Source organism: Macaca thibetana, chromosome 5 (genome assembly GCF_024542745.1).
Source record: "Macaca thibetana thibetana isolate TM-01 chromosome 5, ASM2454274v1, whole genome shotgun sequence".
Taxonomy (NCBI): domain Eukaryota; kingdom Metazoa; phylum Chordata; class Mammalia; order Primates; family Cercopithecidae; genus Macaca; species Macaca thibetana.
The window spans coordinates 17783197-17807455 of record NC_065582.1 but is presented as its reverse complement, the minus strand read 5'-3'; the positions used below and the strand labels follow the sequence as shown (position 1 = coordinate 17807455).

At 33.9% G+C, this 24259-nt stretch overlaps 1 protein-coding gene across 2 annotated transcripts in view; it reads left to right on the top strand.

Annotated features, from left to right (window-relative positions):
- The window catches only part of GALNTL6 (polypeptide N-acetylgalactosaminyltransferase like 6), a 1210113-nt gene that overhangs the window by 387974 nt on the left and 797880 nt on the right, over positions 1-24259 (top strand). For both annotated transcript variants that reach the window (XM_050792469.1, XM_050792470.1), the window contains one exon: positions 18249-18357. In XM_050792469.1, coding sequence (XP_050648426.1) covers positions 18249-18357 — 109 coding nt within the window. The remainder of the gene's footprint in view (positions 1-18248; positions 18358-24259) is intronic.

The following is a 24259-nucleotide window of genomic DNA, read 5'->3' as shown; positions in this document are numbered from 1 at the left end:
CTATAACAAAATGCCTTACACTGGGTAATTTGTGGACAACAGAAATTTATTTCTCATCTTCTAGGGGCTCAAGTCTAAGATCAAGGTGCCAGCAGATTTGGTGTCAGTTGAAAGGGCATTCCTCATAGACAGTGTCTTCTCTTGTCCTCATGTAGCAGAAAGGGCAAGATAGCTTGCTTAAGCCTCTTTTATAAGGGTGCTAATACCATTCATGAGGGTGGAAACTTCATGACTTAATCACTCCCTGAAGGCCCCACTTCTCAATACTGTCACATTGGTATTAGGTGCCAACATACGAATTTTTTGGGAAAGCAACTTTCTGACCATAGCAAGTGCTTATTTCAAGTTTGTTTTGTGTTGTTTGTCTTTAGTTTTCCCCACTCATTTCCAAAGTTACTTAGGTTAGCACTTTCTTCCCCCACCCCCTTCAGTGAGGTTGTTTGATACATTAATATGGTTAGATTTCTTCATATTCCATTCTGAAATTCCCCGGGCCTCCTTAATAATTAGCTTTTTTTGTTTGTTTGTTTGTTTTTGACCGAGTTTCCCTCTGTCACCCAGGCTGGAGTGCAGTGGTGTGATCTGGGCTCACTGCAACCTCCACCTCCCGGGTTCAAGCGATTCTCCTGCCTCAGCCTCTTGAGTAACTGGGATTACAGGCACATGCCACCATGCCTGACTAATTTTTGTATTTTTAGTAAAGATGGGGTTTCACCATGTTGGTCAGGCTGGTCTTGAACTCCTGACTTTGTGATCTGCCACCTCAGCCTCCCAAAGTGCTTGGATTAGAGGTGTGGGTTGCCTCGCCCAGCCAATGATTAACTTTTTAATTAGCATACATTAAAGTTCACTGTTTTTGATATAAAATACAATGGATTTTGAGAAATACAGACTGCCAGGTGTCCATGATAACAGTGTAATATGGAATAGTTTCAAAACCCTAAATAATTACCTGTGCTTTACATATTCAGCTCTTCCCTGCCCCTTCATGAACCCCTGGCAGCCGCTGCTCTTATTTTTTTTATTTTATTTTATTATTATTATTTTTTTTGAGATGGAGTTTCACTCTTGTTGCCCAGGCTAGAGTGCAATGGCCCCATCTCAGCTCATCACAACCTCTGGCCCCTGGTTCAAGCAATTCTCCTGCCTCAGCCTCCTGAGTAGCTGGGATTACAGGCATGCACCACCACGCCCTTCACCATGTTGGTCAGGCTGTTCTCCAACTCCTGACTGCAAGTGAACCGCCCACCTTGGCCTCCCAAAGTGCTGGGATTACAGGCATGAGGCACCACGCCTGGCCAACCACTGCTCTTTTATCATTGCTATAGTCTTATATTTCCTAAAATATCACGTGGTTGGAATCATATAGTACACAGCCTTTTCAAATTGGCTTCTCATGCCAGAAAAAAAAAATGCATTTAAATTTCATCCATTTTTTGGGGTTTCATAGTTCATTTTTATTAATCACTAGATAATATTGCGTTGTATAGATGTTCCAATTAATTTATCTACTTGCTATTGAAGGACATTTTGGTTGCTTGCAGTTTGTGGGGATTATAAATAAAGCTGCTATAAACATTTGCACTGAGTTTTTTTTTTTTTTTTGTGGGCTTAAATTTTCAAAATAGTAGGTAAATAGCTAAGATTATGGTTACTGAATTGTATGAAACTGCCAAAGTGACTTCCAAAGTGGCTATATCATTTTTTCATCCCTATCAGCAATAAAGGAGAATTCCTGTTGCTTTACTTCCTCCCTAGCAATTGGTATTGTCAATTTTGGAAATTTTAACCATTCTAATAGATGTGTACGAGTTTTTTATTAAAATTGAAACTTGCAATTTTCTAACAACAAAGGAAATTGAGGATCGTTGCATATGCTTCTTTTGCATTTATATATCTTCTTTGATGAGATGTCTGTTCAGTTGATTAGCCTGTTTATAAATTGACTTGTTTGTTTTCTTATTATTAAACTTTAAGAGTTATTTGCATATTTTAGAGAGCAATCCCTTGTCAGATATGTAGCTTGTAAACATTTTCTCAGTCTGTAGCTTGTCTTTCCATTTTGTAAAATATTGTCTTTGGCAGAGCAGAAGTTTTTAATTTAAATAAATACCTACTTAACAATATTTTATTTTATGGTCTGTGCTTTTGTATCTAAAAACTCATCACCAAAACTAAGGTCACCTAGATAGTACCCTAAGATTTCTTCCAGGGGTTGTATAATTTTTGTATTTTACAGTTAGGTGCTTGCTTTATTTTGAATTAATTTTTGTGAAAGATATGAAATTTGTGTCTAGATGTTGATATTGTTTCATATTGCTGCATGTATTAATGTAACAGATATCCATTTGTTGTAGAGACTATCCTTTCTCCACTGACTTGTCTTTGCTTCATTGTCAGAAATCAGTGGACTATGTGCATGTTTATTTCTGGCAACTATATTCTGTTCCATTGATCCATGTGTCTATTCTTGTGACAATACCATGTGTTTTGATAACTGTAACATTATAAGGCTGGAAATTGGGTAGTTTGAGTCCTCTGACTGTCCCTTTTCTTCAGTATTGTGTTACTTATTCTAGGTCTGTTGTCTTTCCATATAAACATTAGAAACAGTTATTAATATCTATAAAATAGCTTATCGGGATTTTAAGTGGGATGCCATAGTCTTCTCTATTATTTTTTTCTTGGACAGCCTCACTAGAGATTTACCAATTTCATCAATCCTTTTTCAAAGAACTAGCTTTTGACTTGATTGGTTCAATTTCATTACATTAATTTTATTTTCAATTTCATTAATTTCTGCTCTGTTTAATTTCTTTTTCTTTTCTTTCTTTTTTTTTTTTTTTTTTTTTGAGACAGAGTCTCCTGTGTCACCCAGGCTGGAACAGTGGCATGATCTGGGCTCACTATAACCTCCGCCTCCTGGGTACAAGTGATTTTCCTGCCTCGGCTTCCTGAGTAGCTGGGATTACAGATACATACTACCATGCCCAGCTAATTTTTGTGTTTTTAGTAGAGACAGGGTTTCACCATGTTGGTCAGGCTGGTCTTGAACTCCTAACCTCATGATCTGCCTGCCGTGGCCTCCCAAAGTGCTGGGATTACAGGCGTGAGGCATCATGCCTGGCCTTTTGATTTCTTTACTTCTGCTTGCTTTAGGCTTTAACTGCTCTCTCTCTGTTTCCTGAGGTTGAAACTTAGATTATTAGCTTTAGAACTTTCTTCTTCTCTAATGTATGCATTAGTTGCTGTTAATTTACATCCAGAGCATACCACAATTTTTGATGTTTTATTTTCATTTAGTTCAAATTTCTCTGAGGTATTTATGGACTCGTGTATAGTATAGAAATGTGTTATGTAATCTCCAAGTGTTTGGAGATTTTACCTCTGTCTTTCCCTTATTAATTTCTAGTTTAATTCCTGTATAGCCCAAGAAAATTATTTGTATGATTTCTATTATTTTTAAATTTGGTGTGTTTTGTGGCTTATGATGTGGTTACTTTGGTGAATGTTTTTGAAAATAATGTATACTCAAGCCTGTAATCCCAGCACTTTGGGAGGCCGAGACGGGCGGATCACGAGGTCAGGAGATCGAGACCATCCTGGCTAACACAGTGAAACCCCGTCTCTACTAAAAAATACAAAAAACTAGCCGGGCGCGGTGGCGGGCGCCTGTAGTCCCAACTACTCGGGAGGCTGAGGCAGGAGAATGGCGTGAACCCAGGAGGCGGAGCTTGCAGTGAGCTGAGATCCGGCCACTGCACTCCAGCCTGGGCGGCAGAGCGAGACTCCGTCTCAAAAAAAAAAAAAAAAGAAAATAATGTATATTGTTTTGGGATTGAATATTCTAAAAATATCAGTTAGGTCATGTTGATTGACAGTGTGGTTCAGGTCAACTCTATCTTTACTAATTTTCTGCCTACTTGATGTATCAATTAATAAAAGAGAGGTTTTGAGGTTTCCAACTGTAACAATGAATTTGTCTATTTTTTTTGCAATTCAGTCAGTTTTTGATATTCTGTTATTAGATGAGTATACATTAAGGATACTAGGTCTTCTTGGAGGACTAACCACTTTATCATTTTAATCTTCCTCTCTTGTGAAGTCTGATTTGTCTGAAATTAATTTAGCTACTTCATTTTACTTTTGATTAGTGTTACCATGAAGTACCTTTCTCTATCATTTTTACTTCTATCCTATCCTAGTCTTTATATTTAAAGTAGGCTTGTAAACAAAATTTAGTTGAGAATTATGTTTTTATATTCACTCTAAAAATCTCTGTCATTTAACTGCTCTATTAAGACCATTCATATTTAAAGTGCTATTAATATGTTCACTGTGTCTGAACTGTTTTATATCTGTTGCAGTATTTTTTTGCTTCTTTAAACTCTTCTTTTTCTGCCTTGTATAGTTTTCATTATTTTGTATAATTTAATTTGCCCCCTTTCATAGACATCAATTACACTTCCTTTTACATTTATAATAGTTACTCTAGAGTTTGCATTATGCATTTCTAATTAATCTAAGTCCACAGTAAATAACAGTACCTTGCTTTCTACATACCAGTTCTTTCCTCCAGTCCTTTAGACTATTGCTGCCATTCATTTTATCTATTCATATGTTACATACACCCAATATGTTGTTACTAATATGACTTTAAATAAACCATTATTTCTTAGGTTAATTGAGAATAAGAAAAATGAAGTATTCCATTTTATCTTCATTTATTCATACTCTTTATTTACATAAATCTGAGTTTTTGAACTATACTATATCATTTTCCTTGTCCCTGAAGATCTTCTTTTAACATTTATTGTTGGGAAGTTCTCCTGGAGATAAATTCTCTTACTTTTTGTTTGTGAAAATCTTTACAAATTCTTCACTTCTGAAAAATAATTTCATTGAGTATAGAATTCTATTAACAGTGTTTTTTTCTTCCTTTCAATATGTTCAATATTTAATTCCAAACTCTTTTTACTTGCATAGTTTCTAAAAAGATGTCCTCTCAAAGTATTATTCCTGTTTATCTACTAGTAAAGTATTATTAAAGCACTTCCCACTCACTCTGGCTTCTTTTGAGATTTTCTCTTTGTCTTCTGTTTTCTGCATTTGAATATGATATGCTTAAGTGTAATTTTTTTTGTATTTATTCTGATTGGTATTCTTTGTTTTTCTTGGACCTTTGGTTTTGTGTCATTCATTAATTTTGAAAAATTCACAGTGATTATTCGAATATTTTATCTCTCACAGTTTTGGATATTCTTTTTTTCTCCATTATTTCATCAACAAAAAGAGTCAAACAGTGTAAAATATTTGCAGAGATTTATTTTGAGCCACATATGAGTGACCACAGCCCATGACACAGCCCTCAGGAGGTCCTGAGAACGTGTGCCCAAGATGATCGGGGAGCAGCTTGGTTGTATACATTTTAAGGAGGCCTGAGACATCAATGGAACACATTTAAGAAATACATTGGCTTGGTCCAGAAAGACAAGACAACTCAAAGAAGGGAATGGGAAGTGGGGGAGGGGGCCTTCCAGGCTATGGGTAAATTTAAACTTTTTCTGGTGGACAATTGGTTGAGTTTGTCTAAAGACCTGGGATATTGAAAGGAAATGTTCGGGTTAAGACAAAAGATTCTGGAGACCAGGAGGAGACCAAGGGTCTTTTGAAATCTTTTTGTGGCTGCCCTTAGGCACAACAGATGACAAATGTTTCCTAATTCGACCTTTAAAAGATGCTGGACTCTTAATCTCCTCAGTTTTGGGAGGGTCTGGAAGAAAAAGATCTAGCAATGTTAATAGAGATTCTCTACACATGCAAATTTCCCCCCACAAAGGACAGCTTTGCAAAACCATTTCAAAATATGGGGTAAAATATTTTGACTTTCTTCTTTGTTACATAATGTCATGCAGGAGACACATTGGAAAGTAAGTCGCAATATATATGGTTCAATAAACCCATCTGATGAGAATTTATGGTTTGTAGAACAAGACTCTCCAAACCCCTTAGATAGGAATTTGGGCAAGATAAAAAAATATCAGAGCTAGTCTTCAATTTCCTCTATTTTAATTTTAGCTTAAGGAAGTTCCTATTGACAAATCTTTAAGCCCAGTGATTCTTTTCTCAGCCGTGTTTGTTCTGTTAATAAAGCCATCAAAATAATTCTTAAATTCTGTTATAAATATTTTAGAATTTCTAGCATTTCCTTTGAATTCATTCTTAAACTTCCCACTGCTGTGTTTACATGCTCCATCTTTTCCAGCTATGTCTACTTATTTCATTCGAGCCCTTAACGTGTTATAGTTACTTTAAATTCACTGCCTACTCATAGTAAAATTTTGTCCTATATGAATATAGTTCTGATGCTTGGTTTGTCTCGTCAGACTGTTAGGATATATCAGCTAACAGGAATTGACTAATTAGTAATTAGATCTTTGTATAAGGTTTTGTTTATCTGGAGGAATTGGCCTGTATTGAATGTTTACTGTAGGTTTAGGTATAGGTATCAAAAACTGAGTTCTAATATCTTGGTTTTCCTGTCCCCTTTTGTATTTGGGCTTCTCTAATGACTCCTCTTTATATAGAGTCTATGGCTTTCAGCTCTTTCAACTCTAACACACCGTTTTTATACTGTAACCCTATTGCTATGATGGTAAGGGATGGGGGAGGGGGAGCATTATATAATTTTAAGATTAAATCTTAGTCTTTTAGTGGGCTTTGTTCTTGGAATGTAGCCTTCATAAGTTCCCCTTCATAAGCCTCACCTCTTTGCCCATCCCAGCTCCCTTAGGTGAGACAGATAAGCTAGAGTAGACTAAAATCTTTAGGAAAATGCCCTTTTGCCAACTTGGATAAGACTCTAGTAAAGTCTTTTTCTGTTGACAGTAAGTCTTTGTTATGGAGAAACTTCTAGGCATATTTTACAAAGGTTACTTTTTCTCTCCCTATGCCAGAACCAGAGGGGGTTTTTCTTGGATTTTCTTCATGATGACCTGGTATGCTTAGTGTAGAATGGGGCCTCCCTAAGACTATAGCTCCAGGAGTTTCTGATTCTCAGCTTCCATCAATTCATTAAAGTTATCATTTAAGTGTTTTTACCTGTTCATGATTCCTACAGTTTCTGCTCTAAGAAAAGAGACCTTGGTTTGGGACTCTCTGGATTTTCATATCTCTCTAAAATTCTGAGCAGTGGTTTGCTCTGAAATCTCAGTTTTCTAATGGGTCCAAGAAAAGATGCAGATTTTCAGTTTGTTCAGCTTTATTCTTGTAAGGACAAGAATGACAATCTTCAAACTTTATATAGGATGGAACTGAAACCAGAAATTCCCTATAGTCATTTTTTATACTTTATTTCTAGAGTAGTTATATTAAATAATTTTAAAGACCTGAAAGTTAATAACAATCGGAAAGACAAGAGTGTTCAGGATTTTTAATGAAGTGATATATTTAACGAAGTGATACATTTGTGATGTATATTCATGTACATTAACAGTTTATTAAGTAATAATAAGTAAATAATAATAATGGATATTTGACAAGCAAATCAAATTCATCTTACAACTACATGAGATAAAATTTTTTATTTCCATTTTATAGATTAACAAAGTGAGACCAGAATTTTTGTTCTTAACCACTAATTATTTTAACTCCTGAAAGAATATTAAATTTCTGTCTATTTCAGACATTTGGGAAGGCAGATAAATATATGTTAAAAAGAAGTTAGCCAAATTAAAATGGATTTATTAATTAGATCTCTTTGCAATCAGAAAATATAATATCTCAGATTAAGCAAGTGTGTGTATATATATATATCGACAGTATATATATATACACACTAGTGTATATATACGTATCCTTCTGTTCTTAAAAATACAGGCAAAAGAATAACCCTTAACTATTTTTTTTAAAAAGTTATTCCTTGGCATCTATGTTTCTCATTATTAATATGAATTATTTTACTTGTTGATATTTTCAAGACATCAAAGGCAATAAAGTAGAATACATGGCATTGTTATGTAGATGACATCCTTAACACAGAAATGATAAATGCTATCTAGACTTTTGTTTTATGACCAAATGCAGATAAATCTTTCACAACATTTATTAATATGCTATTCAATTCCCATATCTATGTTCTATAAAACGAAGTGTTTTAAATTTAAAAAACTTTTTGACGGCAAGCTATAATTATAATAATCGAAGTCGTTTTCCCGTAAGTAAATTATTTTCAGAGTACAGAGTAGATACCAGGAAAACACAGTGATCTATTGTCTCTCATGTCTACAGTTTGTTGAACAAGATATTTTAAATTAAAGCTTGAAAAACGTCTCTGCTGGTATTTGAAATAATTAGCTGTGAAAGTCATGGTCCAAGACCCTTTTAAGATTTAGATTTTAAGTGCTTTTTCTTCTACTTGTCAAGTCTTGACATTTTATCATTTGGTATTCAAGGAAATTGAGACTATTTCCTCCTCCGAACACTGTAGACAAATTATATTTATGCTAGATAGCCAATATAATGCAAAGCAACCTGGTTTTGATATTTAAAAGTATTGGCACTTCTGCCTGAAAAGATGCTTGCTTACCCACATAAGAACCAATATCCATATGTAAGTAAAATAACTTGTGAAATACTTTTTTAGAATTAAATTTTCCAGTGGAAAATATTATATTATACATTCAGCCAGTAAATCCAATTCTCTGTTACAAATTTCTCCTTGTAAGTCTTAGAAATCTTAAATGTATTGTCTCTCAAACTCAGCACATCTCTGTCCTCCTCTGTCCCTTCACAATGATTAAATAACCTAAGAAGATCTCATTGAAGGTAATATTGTATAGTTTCTTTGTTTTTTTTAATAGTACACCTGTAGAATGTAAGCTCTTCAAGGGCATGACACTCTGCTTTAGTCACTGATAAATCCCAAGTACCTAAACAGTGCCAGGCACACATTAGATACTTAATTAATATTGGTTATATGAATGAGGGCCTCCTTCTACTTGAATATGATTTCCCTCAGAACTGCTGTTTCTTTTGGCTTACCACTCTATCTCTAGTGCAAGAGCAGGCATTCAATAAATACATGTTGAGTGGGCAGCCAAATGGTGGATTGAATAAAATTACATCAGCACTAAAATACTGGTGCTAGAAGGGGAATATGGTATAAATATCCCCTTCCCTATATCTCTAGACAACATGTCTGACTTACCAATCATCCATTTTACATGTTAGGTTGTGATACTCCTGACGAAAAATAAGTTTGTTCAATTTTTTATGATTTACAATGGCTTTATATTTTCATTAAATATTTCCAAAGATTGAATGAGCTTAAAACACCAACTCAGCTATTAGGACAGACAGGCAAAAAAACATGTTTGTTTTGAGTCTTTCAAGTACAAAGTTTGGATATTTCAATTGTCTTCACCATTTAGGACAATTTTCTTCAGATAAAAATTTAAAATCATCACTTCAGAAGTCATTTACAATTCCAACAAACTAAAAGTAGTGAAGACCTAATTGAAGACAATATTGAGCTCTTATCTACATTTGTGCACATGTGGCTGATGCAATAATGATTTGGTTTTTGTGAACATGATGATAACTATAGTCAAATTAAGCATATTTATGTAGATGTATTTTAGGAATATGAAACAGATAACTTAGCCATGCTATTATCCAATCATTTCTTAAGTGCATTATAATTTTATATACTCAGTTGTGATTCTGGTTCTTGTACTATCAAGCTGTCTATTTTGTTAGTAGATATGTGAAAGCACCTGGGTAACATACAAGTTGGAGAAAACTAACACTCTTTCTTGGTTTCTTTGTCACTATCACCCTTGTTGTGAAAAAAGATCATAGCTTTTTCTACCTAATCCCCATTTCATCTTTCTGTATTATTTGTTTTCCTTTAGTCATAACACAGTGAGCTCAGATTAATAAGAAAATAGCATCACAGTTTAAGATAATATTGATTATGGAGAACAACCGAGAATACTGTGTGTTTTCCTTGACAAATTGATAGGGTGGAATTCTAGAAGCACCATACAATATCTTTCTGAAGAAAAATTCAACAGGTTGTAAAACCCAGCCTCAGTGAACCCAGAAAACCATAAGTGTTTGAATCACCATCAACAGGGGGATGGACGATTCTAGAAGGTTAATATAATATGTGCCTTTTTTGAAATAATCTTTATTGCTTTTACGTTTCTACAGAAATGCTATCCACATTCATAATAATTTGTGGAATTTGTGTGTGTGTGCGCACGCGCACCCTTAGGAATCACAAAGAGAATACTCTTCACCCTTAGGAATCACAAAGAGAATACTTGGAGGAAAAAAAGGTTACCAGAAAATTTGTCATTTTTTTTTAAGATGCTGAACTTTTCACTATTTCTACAATGTATGCAGCTGCATAGCAAGCAGGGATACAGAGGGCTTTCCTGCTGAGCTAACAGGTTTCTGTTTTGATGGAAACAAGTAAAAATTATAGTAATTTTGAGGGTCAGTAGCACAACTATCCTACATCATATGCTTAGATGGAAATTTTGTATGTCAGCTGGATTATAACTACTGCTGAGTTCTTAACCCTACTTAATATCAGGCAGGATTTTACCTGGCACTTTCAGTTCATTTCCTTTAACAAAATTACTCTTAATAATGTTATTCTTTATTCTCATGAGAATAGTTTGCTACTTATCTCTCTGGGGTTTCTTACTAACAGAAGCTTTTATTTACTAACAATTAATTCTGGCTATGTTATTGAAACTTAAGAAGTAATAATATAGGAGAAAAGGGGATCAACACAAGATGTTTTTTCTTTCCTTTACAGCTACCCAGACATTAGTCATATCTAAACAAGGTGGCATCTTCAGAAATTTCTCACAAGCACACCAAAAAAAAAATCATAGAATGAGGGTGATCTGACCTCTACCTGTGCAAACAAGTGATGTTTAATCTTTCCACCCACCAAAGAATGAACATCTCATTAAAAAGTAGTTTCAGAATGATGGAAGCAGGAAGCAAGAGATGTAAGAACTCTTACAATGTGTTCTTTATTCACATTAATATAGTTATTTAATAGCAAATGTTAGTGTGGGTGTGATAGCAACTTTTTCTTACAAATAAATCCCATATGGAAATATGTATCATAAAAGTGAGCATCACTATATGATAAAATTTCACCCTGTAATTTGTGTGGTCAATGTAAAAGATGTATCATCCAGATAAATGATCTCATCTGGGATGCTGAGGATTAAGGCATTCAGTTTTTTGGTTTTTTTTTTAATCCTCAAAATAAAATCAAAGCATTATTTAATTACCATATACCAGAACTGACTCTGCCTCTGACATTTTCACTTTTGCAGCTCTCTTTACCACCCCATGTTGTCAATGTTTGTCTTTAACTAGCTATAATGATCTACACACCCACCTTGGGGAATTACTATGCAAGTATCATTAAAATGGTACATGAAAAATCATTTTGTGCTCTCAGACTGTCCAGATACTGATATAAATACAAAGGATAAATTTGCGAGTTCCAGGTCTTGGTAAACTTCATCAAGTTTATACCAATAAGAGATAACGCCATCAATTTCTGAGGCAGAGAGTGAATGGGAGTCATGATTAAGACTATGACATAAGCTTGGCCCGAGTTTTCAGACTAGTAACTGAAGGTTTGATATGCCCCAAAGACATAATCCAGCACAATATGTTTTGCAAATATTTTAATTAGTTTAAAATTTTTAAATCAAGATTTTACATAACACTCATTTCCAGATTCTATTGAAAAATTTTAAGATCTAAATATAAGAACTACACTCCTTAGTACATCTTTCTGCCTGCTTCACACATCTGAGATCCTGATCCTGTTTCAGATATGTTTACAAGGCAAGAGCATGGACTGACTAGAAGTTTTAGCAACTGATATCAGTTCAAGGCCTATTTTATTTGGTCAGTATCTTAAAATTGTTAACAATGACACATTTGAGAATTTATTTAGAATGTAAATAACAAGATAATTCTTTCTACCAAAAAATTTTATGTTCTAATACTAATTTATCAATGTTTGTACATATACAAAAATACAGAAACTCCTCTGTAGATTGTTTGAGACCCATTGCATGTTCTGTAATTGAGTTCTGAGGAAGGAAAGAGATGTTAGAAGAATAATAGAAAAACCTTAATTTCCGCATAATATTTTATTCCATTACTCTTCAGCTAGAGAGCCTTTCTTGACTTCCTGTTGCTCAGTGCATAGAGTTCAGAGACCTGTGTATGATTTTTTTGTGTGGCTTTACCTGATCTTTCTTGGTTCATTTCTTAACATTTTTCTAAGTGATTTTATCTAATAAAGTTTGAATAAATGAATAATGAGAGAATCAGAAAAAGTCTCCACGTTTGTTTGGTTTTATAATTCATAAGATTTAAAGACAGACATATTTGGATCAAATTCTAGTTTGCCACTTAATTAGTTATGTGATCTTGAAGAACTTATTAATGATATGACCTAAACCTTTCTGAACTCCAGTTTATCACCTGGTTCTTAGTTTTCATGTGGATAAAATTACATAAGAATATACATATGTTTTCTCCTTTTTCCCATACAGTCCTCCATACAGTTAGTTTTCTGGTAGTGTTCCATTTGCTTAAAACATTTCCTAGGTGTCTTCAATATATAAGAACTTAATCATGCCTAATATAAGAATCATACTCATCACAATATTTTGTTAACATCTCCTGTAACAGAGTTTCAACCACATAATTTATTATTTGTTTAATGATTTAAGAGTTCTCTCTGTGACTATGTTAAGATTTTTCAAGGGCAATGGAAATAACTCAAATATCAAAAATAGCAGGGATGATGAAAACAATTGGCATTTATATATCAAGTTTTGATAAACCAAGGGCTTTCACACACTTTATCATATATAAGATTTACTACTCAAAAAGCCTTGTAATGTGGGTAAGGTAAGTATTGTTCTTGTTACCCTAATTTCATATGTGAGCTGAGAGACCTAGAAGACCTAGAGGACATGCCAATTTTTGCCTATAGTTAGAAACTCTAATTTATATCTTCTGCGCTTTGAATCCAGCGTTTCTCTACTACATCATATTTTCTTCTAAGGAACAAATAGAATCATATGTATATGGTTGATTGTGACAATAAAAGTTCATTGATTGATTTATGAAACCTAAGATAGGTTTTAGAATACAGATAATCTTTTCTTCACAGAGTTTCACAAATGTGTACTTTTATTGTCATCGCATTTGTAGTTATGACAAATAAGTTTGCTCTAATTTAGAGATAAAGAAACAAAGATTTTTGATTCACCAGGAATTTCCAGACCAACAGCCCTTGGGAGGTGCTTTAAGATTACTAAAAGTTTATACCAGTAGCAGGCATCGCCAGAGCCCATCCCTCCCTAGAGTAGTACACCCTGGTTTTCATATCCCTTTGAAGACTGTTCTGTCCCCAAAAGGTGCTTGTGTCACATCCCTGACTCCAAAGGGTGTTTTAATTTGTTCCCTCTGGTAAATACGTTGCTCTTGAGTAATGTTTTATCCTTGGAAATAGTTTCTTTTGACTTATCTAAAAGGATGTTAGTTTCAATGGACTCTGGGATCCCAGCCCTCATTATTACATGTGGTTTCTACTTAATGGATTCCGTCTCCTCTGTCCCTGATATTTTTTCAAGTTAATTATTTGTAGCAATATCACAATGAATAAAAAGTCCTCAAGGTGAAAAACCGGAATAGTGCCCACAAATTAATGGCCAACCTAATTATGGGTCTGAAATATATGCCGCAAGAAGGTACAATACTGTTTATATATTAATTTTACAAGGTCGTAGATAATGGATCTGTACTATTGTAATCAAACAGAGGACACATGGTACAATCCAAAAGAGAAGCAAATGGGTCCGAGCACTGGAGATTGCTCATGTAAAAGGAAAGGTCAGAATACTTATGCACCATCTACTGGATGGTTAAGCTTTCAAAACCAATGTAATTATATACAAATGCACTGAGATTGATTTAGATGTATTTATTAGGTATGCAAGCATACCTAGTCTTTATATTGGTCATTAGCCCTCAATATAAAAAAGATTCTTCAGTAGATTGTGGTACATTATATGTTAATGAATTTGACTTCTTTTTTTTTTTTTTTTTAAAGGTGACTATTGTGTCACATTCCAATCATACGGATTAGAGGTTCTCAACCCATAGAAAGCCTCAGAATCACCTGGTGAATTTGTTAACATACAGATTTCTGTCTCTCTGTTAGTTTCTGATTTACTAGACCTGAGTTGGGAAAAAGGAATTATTTCTAATAAGTTTCCAGGATGGCCGAGTGCGATGGCTCACGCCTGTAATCCCAGTTTACTCAGATGGCTGAGGCACGAGAATTGCTCGAGCCGAGGAGGTGGAGGTTGCAGTGAGTCAGAATTGCCCCACTGCACTTCAGCTTGGGCAACAGGGTAAGACTCTGTCTCAAAAATAAATAAATTAATTAATTAATTAAAATAAAAATAATAATAATAATAAAAAGAACTGATTCCCAGGTAATGCTGATGCTGCTGGTCTATGGGTAGCATTGATACCGATAAAAAAGATATTAGTGTAGCAAATCCCGCAGATACCCTTTATTAAAGCAGTTTCGGATGGTCTGATTTAGCCTGATTCCCCTACCATTATAAAGTGTTCTGTTGATACTAACACACCTTGCTAGAGCACTAATAGTGGCTGAGAATGTCTAACAATTTTTATTTGAGATTTATGTTTTACATAAAATAATACTTGCAAATAATTTTTAAAATCTCATCATACTATGAAGACTATGGTGGTAACCAGCAATCCTCTTGCCCACCTTCCCTGCTTGCAATTTCTGATACCCAGGGGCAACTACGTCAATCTTTTGTTTTCATTCTGTCGTATGACTCCATATTTATAGATAACGTGTATATTACTGTTCTCTATTTTTCCTATTTTGGTTTTATCTACTGCCTTCCCATTAAAGAAAATATCTATTTAACTGTCTTATTCCAGTCTTTCCCTCAACCTCCAGTATAGTTATGTTAGTTAAGCCAATATTCCGGTTAGATTATTCATATCTGAATCAAACAGTGTGCTATGATTAGGCTTTCTTTTTTATACGTTGTTTTTGTTTCTTATAGCCTTATCAATTGGCACACTTTTCATTTGCTTAGTTTTTAACATATATCATTCATTAATTCTAATCTCTTTGGAAGAACTGTAACTCTCATTTCAAGTTTTTTTTAAAGGAAAGAAGTTGTGTGTGTGTGTGTGTGTGTGTGTGTGTTCCCCCACAGAGGCATTGTTTCTGGAGCTTCTCTCCATTCCGTTATGCAGTGGGACTGGAGGATCTCTGAATTTGCTACTATTTTGCCATCTCTCTGCAATGTTGTATTTCTTCCCTCTGTCTCTCATTTTATTTGTTTGTTTGTTTTTCTGTTTCTCAGTAGGGTTCCTTTGACCTTCGTTTTCCAAACTGTCTCTTAATTTTTCTCTCCCTGATATCACATTTTTACATTTCAGGAACTCTCTCTGATTCTCTAAATGCTTCTTTTTAAAATTTCTGTATCTCTGAAGGAACTTTTCTTAAAGTTCTTTAAGAAAATTAAATTTAGAATTTTTGAAGTTTTTATCTGCACCTTATATTGCCTCTGTTTTCTTCAAGTTTGGTATGCTTTTTGTTTCTTTTTGGCCTCTTAATTATATGTTAAAGACTCTCCGAAATCCCTGGAAATCCTTTGCTGCCTATTCATATTCATGAGTGAAGTCGTGAAAATAGTGACATGAAGTTCTCTGTATACAGAAGGGCTTGCTAATTAAGCTATTTCCCACATGGTTACTGGGTGTGGACCTAGGAACCAGTAACTGTATCTCTTCCAGTTGATTTCAATTCTCCAAGTAGAAATTCCTCCATCTCTTATGTAAGGATGTCAGCTGTGGACTGGCAGCTTTCTGGAGGTCTAGTAAAGGAAGATACCTTCATTAACAATGTTTGATACATAGGCTAACATGGAACCATGATTTTCACTGCAGTTTGACAACCTTATATTCAACTGTTTCTAGTGGCCTGAGAACATACCATTCACGCTCCAGTCTTCCATGGGTGGGAGTACAGTGGATGGCCCTCAGAATTCACCCCCTTGTTTGAGTGGAAGAGAGAACCCAGAAGAGTCTAACTGCCCCTTATTAAAAATGGTCAATCTTTATCTTTTCACCTTTAACCTGACAATCGGATATATAAAATGTCCCCAGTTTGTACATATTTTGAAAATTCAGTGCCATAAAAAATACTTCCTTCCCAGTAGTTCCCAGCTATTTACAGAAACTTTATGTGAATTCTAATATCATCTTTCCTGATGCATCTGATGCTTTATTGTCGTTTTCATTTGACTTCTGGAGAGAGTAAATGTTAACTTTTGTGTTCAATTAACTTTTGTTCAATCTGCATTATATTACTACTTATTAAGAATTTGCTATCTTACATGTATCAAAATAAGGAAAATAGAGTGTCCCTGGTACCGAGAGAGAGCTCACACACTGGAGTTTACACAAGAATACCTCCATGTTTCATGCACTGTAAATGCATGGCTGAGACAAAACATGGGTTATGCATTTCGTATTCATTTGATTCTTTAATACTTTCTATGCATAACTGAGTTCTAAAATTTCTAATTATAAGATGATCAATTCAAAAAATGCTTGACTTTTTAAAATGTTTGCTATATATTGCCAAACCTGTACTTTTCCATTTTCTTTTACTTTTACTATGTCATTTTCTATTTACTTTTCCATAACTTTTGTTTCATCTTCCTTTAAAAAATTATCATCATTCCTAATATTTTATATAAATTCACCATAATCTTTGTATATTTGTCCCTCTTTTTTTCTGAGCTCACCAATATTATGAGCAACAAATTCTTTGAAATATGTAGATTATAGTCACCTGATTGGGAAAATATTTTCTCTGATTTTAACTACATTTTTTAAGGAAAGAATATTATGCCCCATTTTTATCCTTTCAAAACAAGTATATCTTTTATAAACTATGAAGATAGGCTAAAGGTAGATAATTTTTCAAAAGCATAATGGCTATATTATCTAAAACTAAGAAATAAGACATTTTGTATCTTGAAAAGGCTGTTAGAATAAAATTACCTCACTGAAATTATTCATTTTTTGGCTAACTTGACTTTTTCTTTTTGCTTTCTAGAATTTTATTTTCTTCATTCAGTTGATGTATTACTTATTTCCAAAAAAGAACAAAAGAAAAAAGAGTATGTAAATTTGAAAACACTTATTTTACATTATCTTGACTACAAGATTGTGAAGATAAATTTTATTCAAAATGATTATTGTTTCTTATTACCAGAAATAAACACCACAAAAAAGAAGTAGCTTCAGCAATGTACACAGAAATAATTTTCACGTTGACATGATAACATATTAGACTTTGGAAAAGCATGAACTGTATTTTGTGACTATAGTTGATGAATGGGTGATAATTTTAAGTATAAGTGTAAACATGCACTATGTTTCCAGAAATCTAGATGAGAGACAGTATTTAATAGTTTTTAAGAGCACAGTTTTGGTCTTAACAGAACTGGTCCAAGTCCTGGCTCTGCCACTGTGGTTTACCTCAAGTTATTTTAGTTATTTGATCCTCAGTTTACTCAGCAGAAAAATGGGGATTTACAACCCGAGGCTATCATAAGGATTAAAAAAACTTCTATATGCAGAGTATTTAACATAGAACCTGGCACATAGTGAGCATTCAATGAATGGTTGCTAATGTTACTACAAAGCCGTTCAGATATGTTTGATCAAAATAAATAAAACTGTACCAATCCCAAACAAAATTAATTCAATGCAACACCAAAATTGGTAGCACCATCAATATTTACACTTTGGGCAAATAAAAACAGCTCGGCATTTATGCTTACAGGTGACACACTAAATAGTAGTGTCTCTGGATGAAATAAAATAGGGAATGGTAGTTGTTGTGGGAGAGGTGTGCTCTCATTTTAAAGGTTAAAAAAAAGATTTAAAATGTGTATAAATCTGGTCACCAGCGATAGCTTTCTTTTCACTATACACAGAGGATTCACTTATTTAACAGATATTCTTTGATTGCCTATTATGTGCCCGGCTGTGTTTACCTACCATGCAAAAGGAAATACCTCCTTTTTATGCTTGAATACTTTCCTTTTCCACAGACATTTCCACTGGGCCTGGGAGATGGGCAATTCTATTCATGGACAGATGGTTTGAGAAGAAAGGACTGGCATGACTATGAAAGCATTCAGAAAGAGGCTATGCGCTCAGGTATGAAGTTCAGTGTACGCCAAAGTGCTACTTCACTCGCAGCAGTGTCTCATTTGTCACGTAAAGGATCTCTAATTAGCATTTCTTCTGCACACAGTAAAGTATGTTTCATGGGGATATTGGAGGTGATACTAGACAGAACCTAAGTGACTTCAAATTTCAGAGAGAAAACAAATAATGAATAGTCTTTTTAATATTAGCTGCAGTAAAAGTCATTAAAATTTAATAAATATATAGTACTGTATATTCCCAACTGCTTGTTAATAATTTCTAGGGGTATCCTGGGATTTGTCAACGAGACTTGACCTGGTAGATATGTATCTTGAGCAAGATTCACTCCTTAGAGCTGAAGTGTATCTAACTGGCAATGCGAAGTATTTCATTTCTACCAACATTTCTAGACACTGGCAGGACGTACAGCAAGCCAGCAGGTCAAGCAGATGGGTTTCTAAGGTTGGCAATAGTTGGAAAAGCAATCAGGCAGTTAAATGGAATCAAGTAGGTCTGTTTATTTGTAGCAGAGTTCTAGACTTGTGCTAGAGTTAAAGGACAAAGTAGCAGGAAAGAATAAGTCTTTACACTTTGGGAGGCCAAGGTGGGCAGATCACGAGGTCAGGAGATCGAGACCATCCTGCTAACATGGTAAAACCCCATCTCTACTAAAAATACAAAAAATTAGCCGGGCCTGGTGGTGGGTACCTGTAGTTCCAGCTATACGGGAGGCTGAGGCAGGAGAATGGCCCATGAGGTGTAGCTTGCAGTGAGCTGAGATCATGGCACTTCACTGCAGCCTGGGCGACAGAGCAAGACTCCGTCTCAAACAAACAAACAAACAAAAGACAAGTCTTTCTAGAAGGACTTAAAGATTAGGTTGTTGTGAACAGAAATTCAGAAGGGTATATAAGTAGAAATCCAGTGAAAGTGAGTAACTCATGATAGGAAACCCATATTCTTTTGTTCAGCCAAGTAAGTTATTTTCTCAGTGAGGATGTCACAGAAATAGAGCAGCTACAGTTTGGTAAAGACATCTCAGCAGCCATGAGACACTGCATTCAAGGTCAAATCAGCAGCAGAATTATGACTAGCCACGGTGTGAGGTCCTCTTACTCAACTAGAGTTAGGAACAAAATTGTTCTGGGCTGTGAAATGTTCGTAGCTCTGTATCAGGTATGGCTGACTTAATTACAGTCTTTTTTATTTTCTTCCATTCCTTTTCTTCAAAAAAAAAGGCCTGCCCCACGCCCTATCCTCAACTTTATTAAAGCGGCTTATTCCAAAGATGTTCCCTGTTTTCAGAGAATCAACTTCTTCCAGGTTCTATCATCTTTCCACCTCAGGCAGTGACCCCATGAATGGTCGTGAAAGTGAGTTCCTTACCAGCATCCTCACTTTTCTAGTACTTTTATCTTTTTCCTCTATTGGCTCAATCAACCCTGTATTAATCCAACTACTTGTTTCTCCTTATGACCCCAGGATGCTGAAGTTTTTTGGAGTGTTTTCATAATCTTACCAATTGAATCTTCCACAAGTTAATAATAATAATAAAATTGCCCAAATTTATTGAATGCATGTTTTCTACTAAGTACTTTGCATATGTATTTTATTTAAATCTCAGAATAACTCTGATAGGTATCCCAAATTAAATAAAACTGAGTTCCTATGAATTTATTAAATTTTATCCAAGTTCAAGCAGCTAATAATTTCCAGCTCTGGATTAAGAACCAGGTCTTATCATGGTCCATTATACTCCACTGTTAAATAATAATATTTGGACAATATGGAGTAATGGCAAGGACACAACAGGAGAAAGACACACCTAGGTTCAAATCCTAGCATTTCCATACAGGCGCTGTGGTGAATCGATTTCTGTTTCTGATATTCTACTTTGTAGAATTTATTTAAGGATTAAAGATAATATACCTACAGTAATTGTCCAATTATTTGGACATATTGGAAACTCGACTAATGATAACTGTAATTATTAATCCATCTAAGTTACTTTAACATGAATTGGCATGCCTATCCTTTGCTTGTACTAATGAGTTTTGAATACAAAATCCAGTGCTTCACATTTATATATGCTTCATACCACCCTTTCCACCTCCTGAATAAACTTGTCTTTTCTATCTTCATCTTTGCTTGGACCAAGGGAAAACTGATCTACAAAAGAAATTGGTAATATCACAAGTTTTTAAGTACAAATTCTTTGTGTAATAAAAAGCTTTTAAATAGTAGAATTTTTTTTTCACTGGAGGATATATGATAAATTTATACACTAAAATTTATTATTTTTATACAATGCAATATATCATAAAGAAAAATGCATTAAAACATACATGTGTGTACACACACACTCAGGTACAGAGTCAAAATCAAATAACATCTGTGTATTTCATATATAGGACAAGAAAAAGGATCATTTGTGCCATTAAAGTCCAAGACTTTAATTTTGTGTTTATTATTTTTCTCTGTAGTTTTTACTGCCAGTGTATTTATCCTGAATCAAATACTGGTAAGTTTTGCCAGTGTTTGACCTTTATCTAAAAATTTAATTTTACTGTATGACTTTCTTCTTTCACTCAAAAATATTTTTGAGATTTATCTAGATCAATGCGTGAAATGTTGGTTCATTTTTACTGTTGTTAAATTTTCTGTAACATTGTCCTCTTGGTGGGCCTTTGAATAGTTTTAGTTGTTGTGTATAATGCTGCTATAAGTATTCTTGTGCATGGTTCTGGGGTAGAGACAATATTTTATTAAGGTACATATTTAATAGTAGATTTGTATGTCTAGAGAATGCACAGTTGAACTTTATTAGGGCATGACTAGCTGCCAAAATTGATACACCAATTTCATTTCAATCAGTAACGGATAGAATTCTCATTGCTGTACATCCTTGTGAATATTTGAAATTGTCTGACTTTTTCCCCAAATTTGGTGATATGAAATAGTCTCTCACTGTTACTTAGATTTGCATTTTATTAATGCAAACACATTAAAATGTGGTTGATATCTTTTTTATGCTTTTGGGCCATTTGTTCTTCCTTTTTGGTAAAGGTCCTATTCATTTCTGTTTCCATGTTTTGAATTATTTGCTCCACACAGTGTTCTTGATTTATTTTAAATTATATCCTTTGGTGGTTATATTTAGTGACAAGCACTTATCCTACATTTTGTAGACTATTTTAAAAAATTTCTTTATGTATGGTTTAATGAATAGTTTTCAATTTTGAGATAGCCAAATTCAGCAATCATTTGTAAAAGATAGGTCATACTGATGTTCTACATTGTCTTTTAAAAATTTGATAATTTTGGCTGGGCACAGTGGCTCACACCTGTAATCCCACACACTGAGAGACAGCGGAGGGAGGACTGCTTGAGCCCAGGAGTTTGAGAGCAGCCTGGGAAACATAGTGAGACCTCATCTCTACAATTAAAAATATATATGTATTCTTCCAGGTGTGGTGACATGTGCCTGTAGTCTCAGCTACATGGAAGGCTGAGGCAGGAGGATCACCTGAGCCTGGAATTCGAGGCTGCAGTGAGCTATCCAGCCTGGGCTGGAAACCCTGTCTCTAAATAAATAAATAAATAAATAAACTTGATAATTTTACATTTTACATTTGGGTCTTAAATCCACCTAGTGTTCATTTTTATATAATGTGAGGTAGGGATCCAATATTTATTTAGTTTTTATTCACTTAACCAATTATTAGCAACATTTATTAAGAAATTTGTCTTTCCTTCCATTGCTCTGAACTATTGACTCTATTATAAATTAAGTTCCCATATTTGTGTGTTCTCTTTCTGGGTTCTCAATCTTGTTCTGTGAGTAAAAATCCCTATGCTAATGCCACAATAGCTAATGTACTATATCTTTATTACAGCTATTAATAGCTGGTATAGCTTACCAAAAAAGAGCTACATTCTTGCTCTTCTTTTTGTTGTCATTCTTACACTGTATTCTTCCTTAAAATTTTGCATTCAGTTTTAAATTTCACATTAACATATGAAGATACGCACAAAAAAGTGGGAATTTTTTAATTGTGTTTAGCCTATGGATGAATTAGGGGATTATTGATATTTTCCAATATAGAATAGTCTATTCTATGGTACAGTATTATATTTATTTGCTAATTCTTTATTATATTTAAGGATGGCTTTGTAATTTTGTTCTCAGATTATGTTTAGTATTAATCTTAGTAAACTAATATTATGTTGATTTTGTTCACATAATGATTATATTGAAATTCCTCATTGTTTGTAATTGTAATATAGAAATGTTAATAACTCTTAACACTGATATGAATTTAGAAAATGTTCTAAGCTTTTCTATTAATTCAAAACATTTACCAATAGTTTATTTTGGATTTTCAAAATGTAGACACTCATATTTGATAGTAATGACAGTGATTTAAAAAATTTTTTTTCTATTCTAGACCTATAATTTTAGTTTTAGTTTTCTCCTATTATTATAATTGCTAAAAACTGCAGTGTAACATTGAATAGTTGGTAATAATGGCTACTTCTGGCATTTTATGATTCTCACAAAAGGAATTTAAGTGCTCATTTTGAGATTTTCTCTGCCTGTCTATTGTTAGATCAATTTATCTAATGTAAATACATTTTATCATGTTTATTAACACAATACAAATACAGTATGCACTTTAACAAATACACTTATGTTATTTCTGAATCTGTTTTGCTGAGAGTTTGTGACTTTCTTTTAACCTGAAGGGGTGCTGATTCTATTAAAAGTTTCTGTTCATTTGCATTTATTAATATAGATAAGATAAATTTTCTCCTTTAATCTGTTATTTGGGTAAATTATATCTGTTGCTTTTCTAACAGAAACCATATTTGTTATTCTAGACTAAATCATTCTTTTTATAATAACTATATTTGATTTGTTAATATTTTGTTTGGCATTTTCCAATCTTTACCTATGAATTAATATTGGCCCCAAATTTTCTATTCTTATCAAGTCTTTGTCAAGTTTTGGTAACAGTATAATGACAGCTTCATAAAATGACTGTTTAATACTTGCTGTTTCTTATACTTCATAATTGTTTGTTGTAAACTAAAATTATTTCTTTAGTGATCATTATGGATTTTTTTATGGATGAAGCTCTGTTGACCTGAACTTTCCTTGGAGCATACATTTTTAACCACTTGGCTAACATTTTATGTAGTTAAAGTAGTAGTTGATTATCTATTTCTTCTGGAACTAATGGTATTCTTCTAGTAATTTGTCCATTATATCTAAATGTTTATATTTATTAACACAAATTTATTTACCTATTCTTATGTCCTCATAAGATTTTTGTAATGCCTGCGATGCTTAAATTTATATACTTTTTTCAGATTTTTTTTCTACTTTCTTAATCTATTTCTACAAAAATTTTTCAGTTTTTTATTTGTTTGTTTGTTTGAGATGGAGTCTCACTCTGTTGCCCAGGCTGGAGTGCAGTGGTGTGATCTTGGCTCACTGCAACCTCCACCTCCCCTCAAGTGATTCTCCTGCCTCAGCCTCTCGAGGAGCTTGGACTAAAGGCATGCACCACCACGCCTGGCTAATTTTTGTATTTTTAGTGGAGACAGGGTTCTACCGTGTTCGCCTGGCTGGTCTCGAACTTCTGACCTCTGGTGATCCGCCCAACTTGGCCTCCCAAAGTGCTTGGATTATAGGCATGAGCCATTGCCCCAGGCCAAAAATTTGTCACTTTTATGACTTACTTCAAAAGCCAGTTTTTGTCTCTGTTCATTTATTTTATTTTTCTCTAAATTTTTTCTGACTTTTAAAAAATGTTGTTTGCACTAACTTTTTTATTTTTCACTTTTAAAATTTCAACATTTAGTTTTGTTTCAGGGGATATGTATGCAGGTTTGTTACAAGGATATA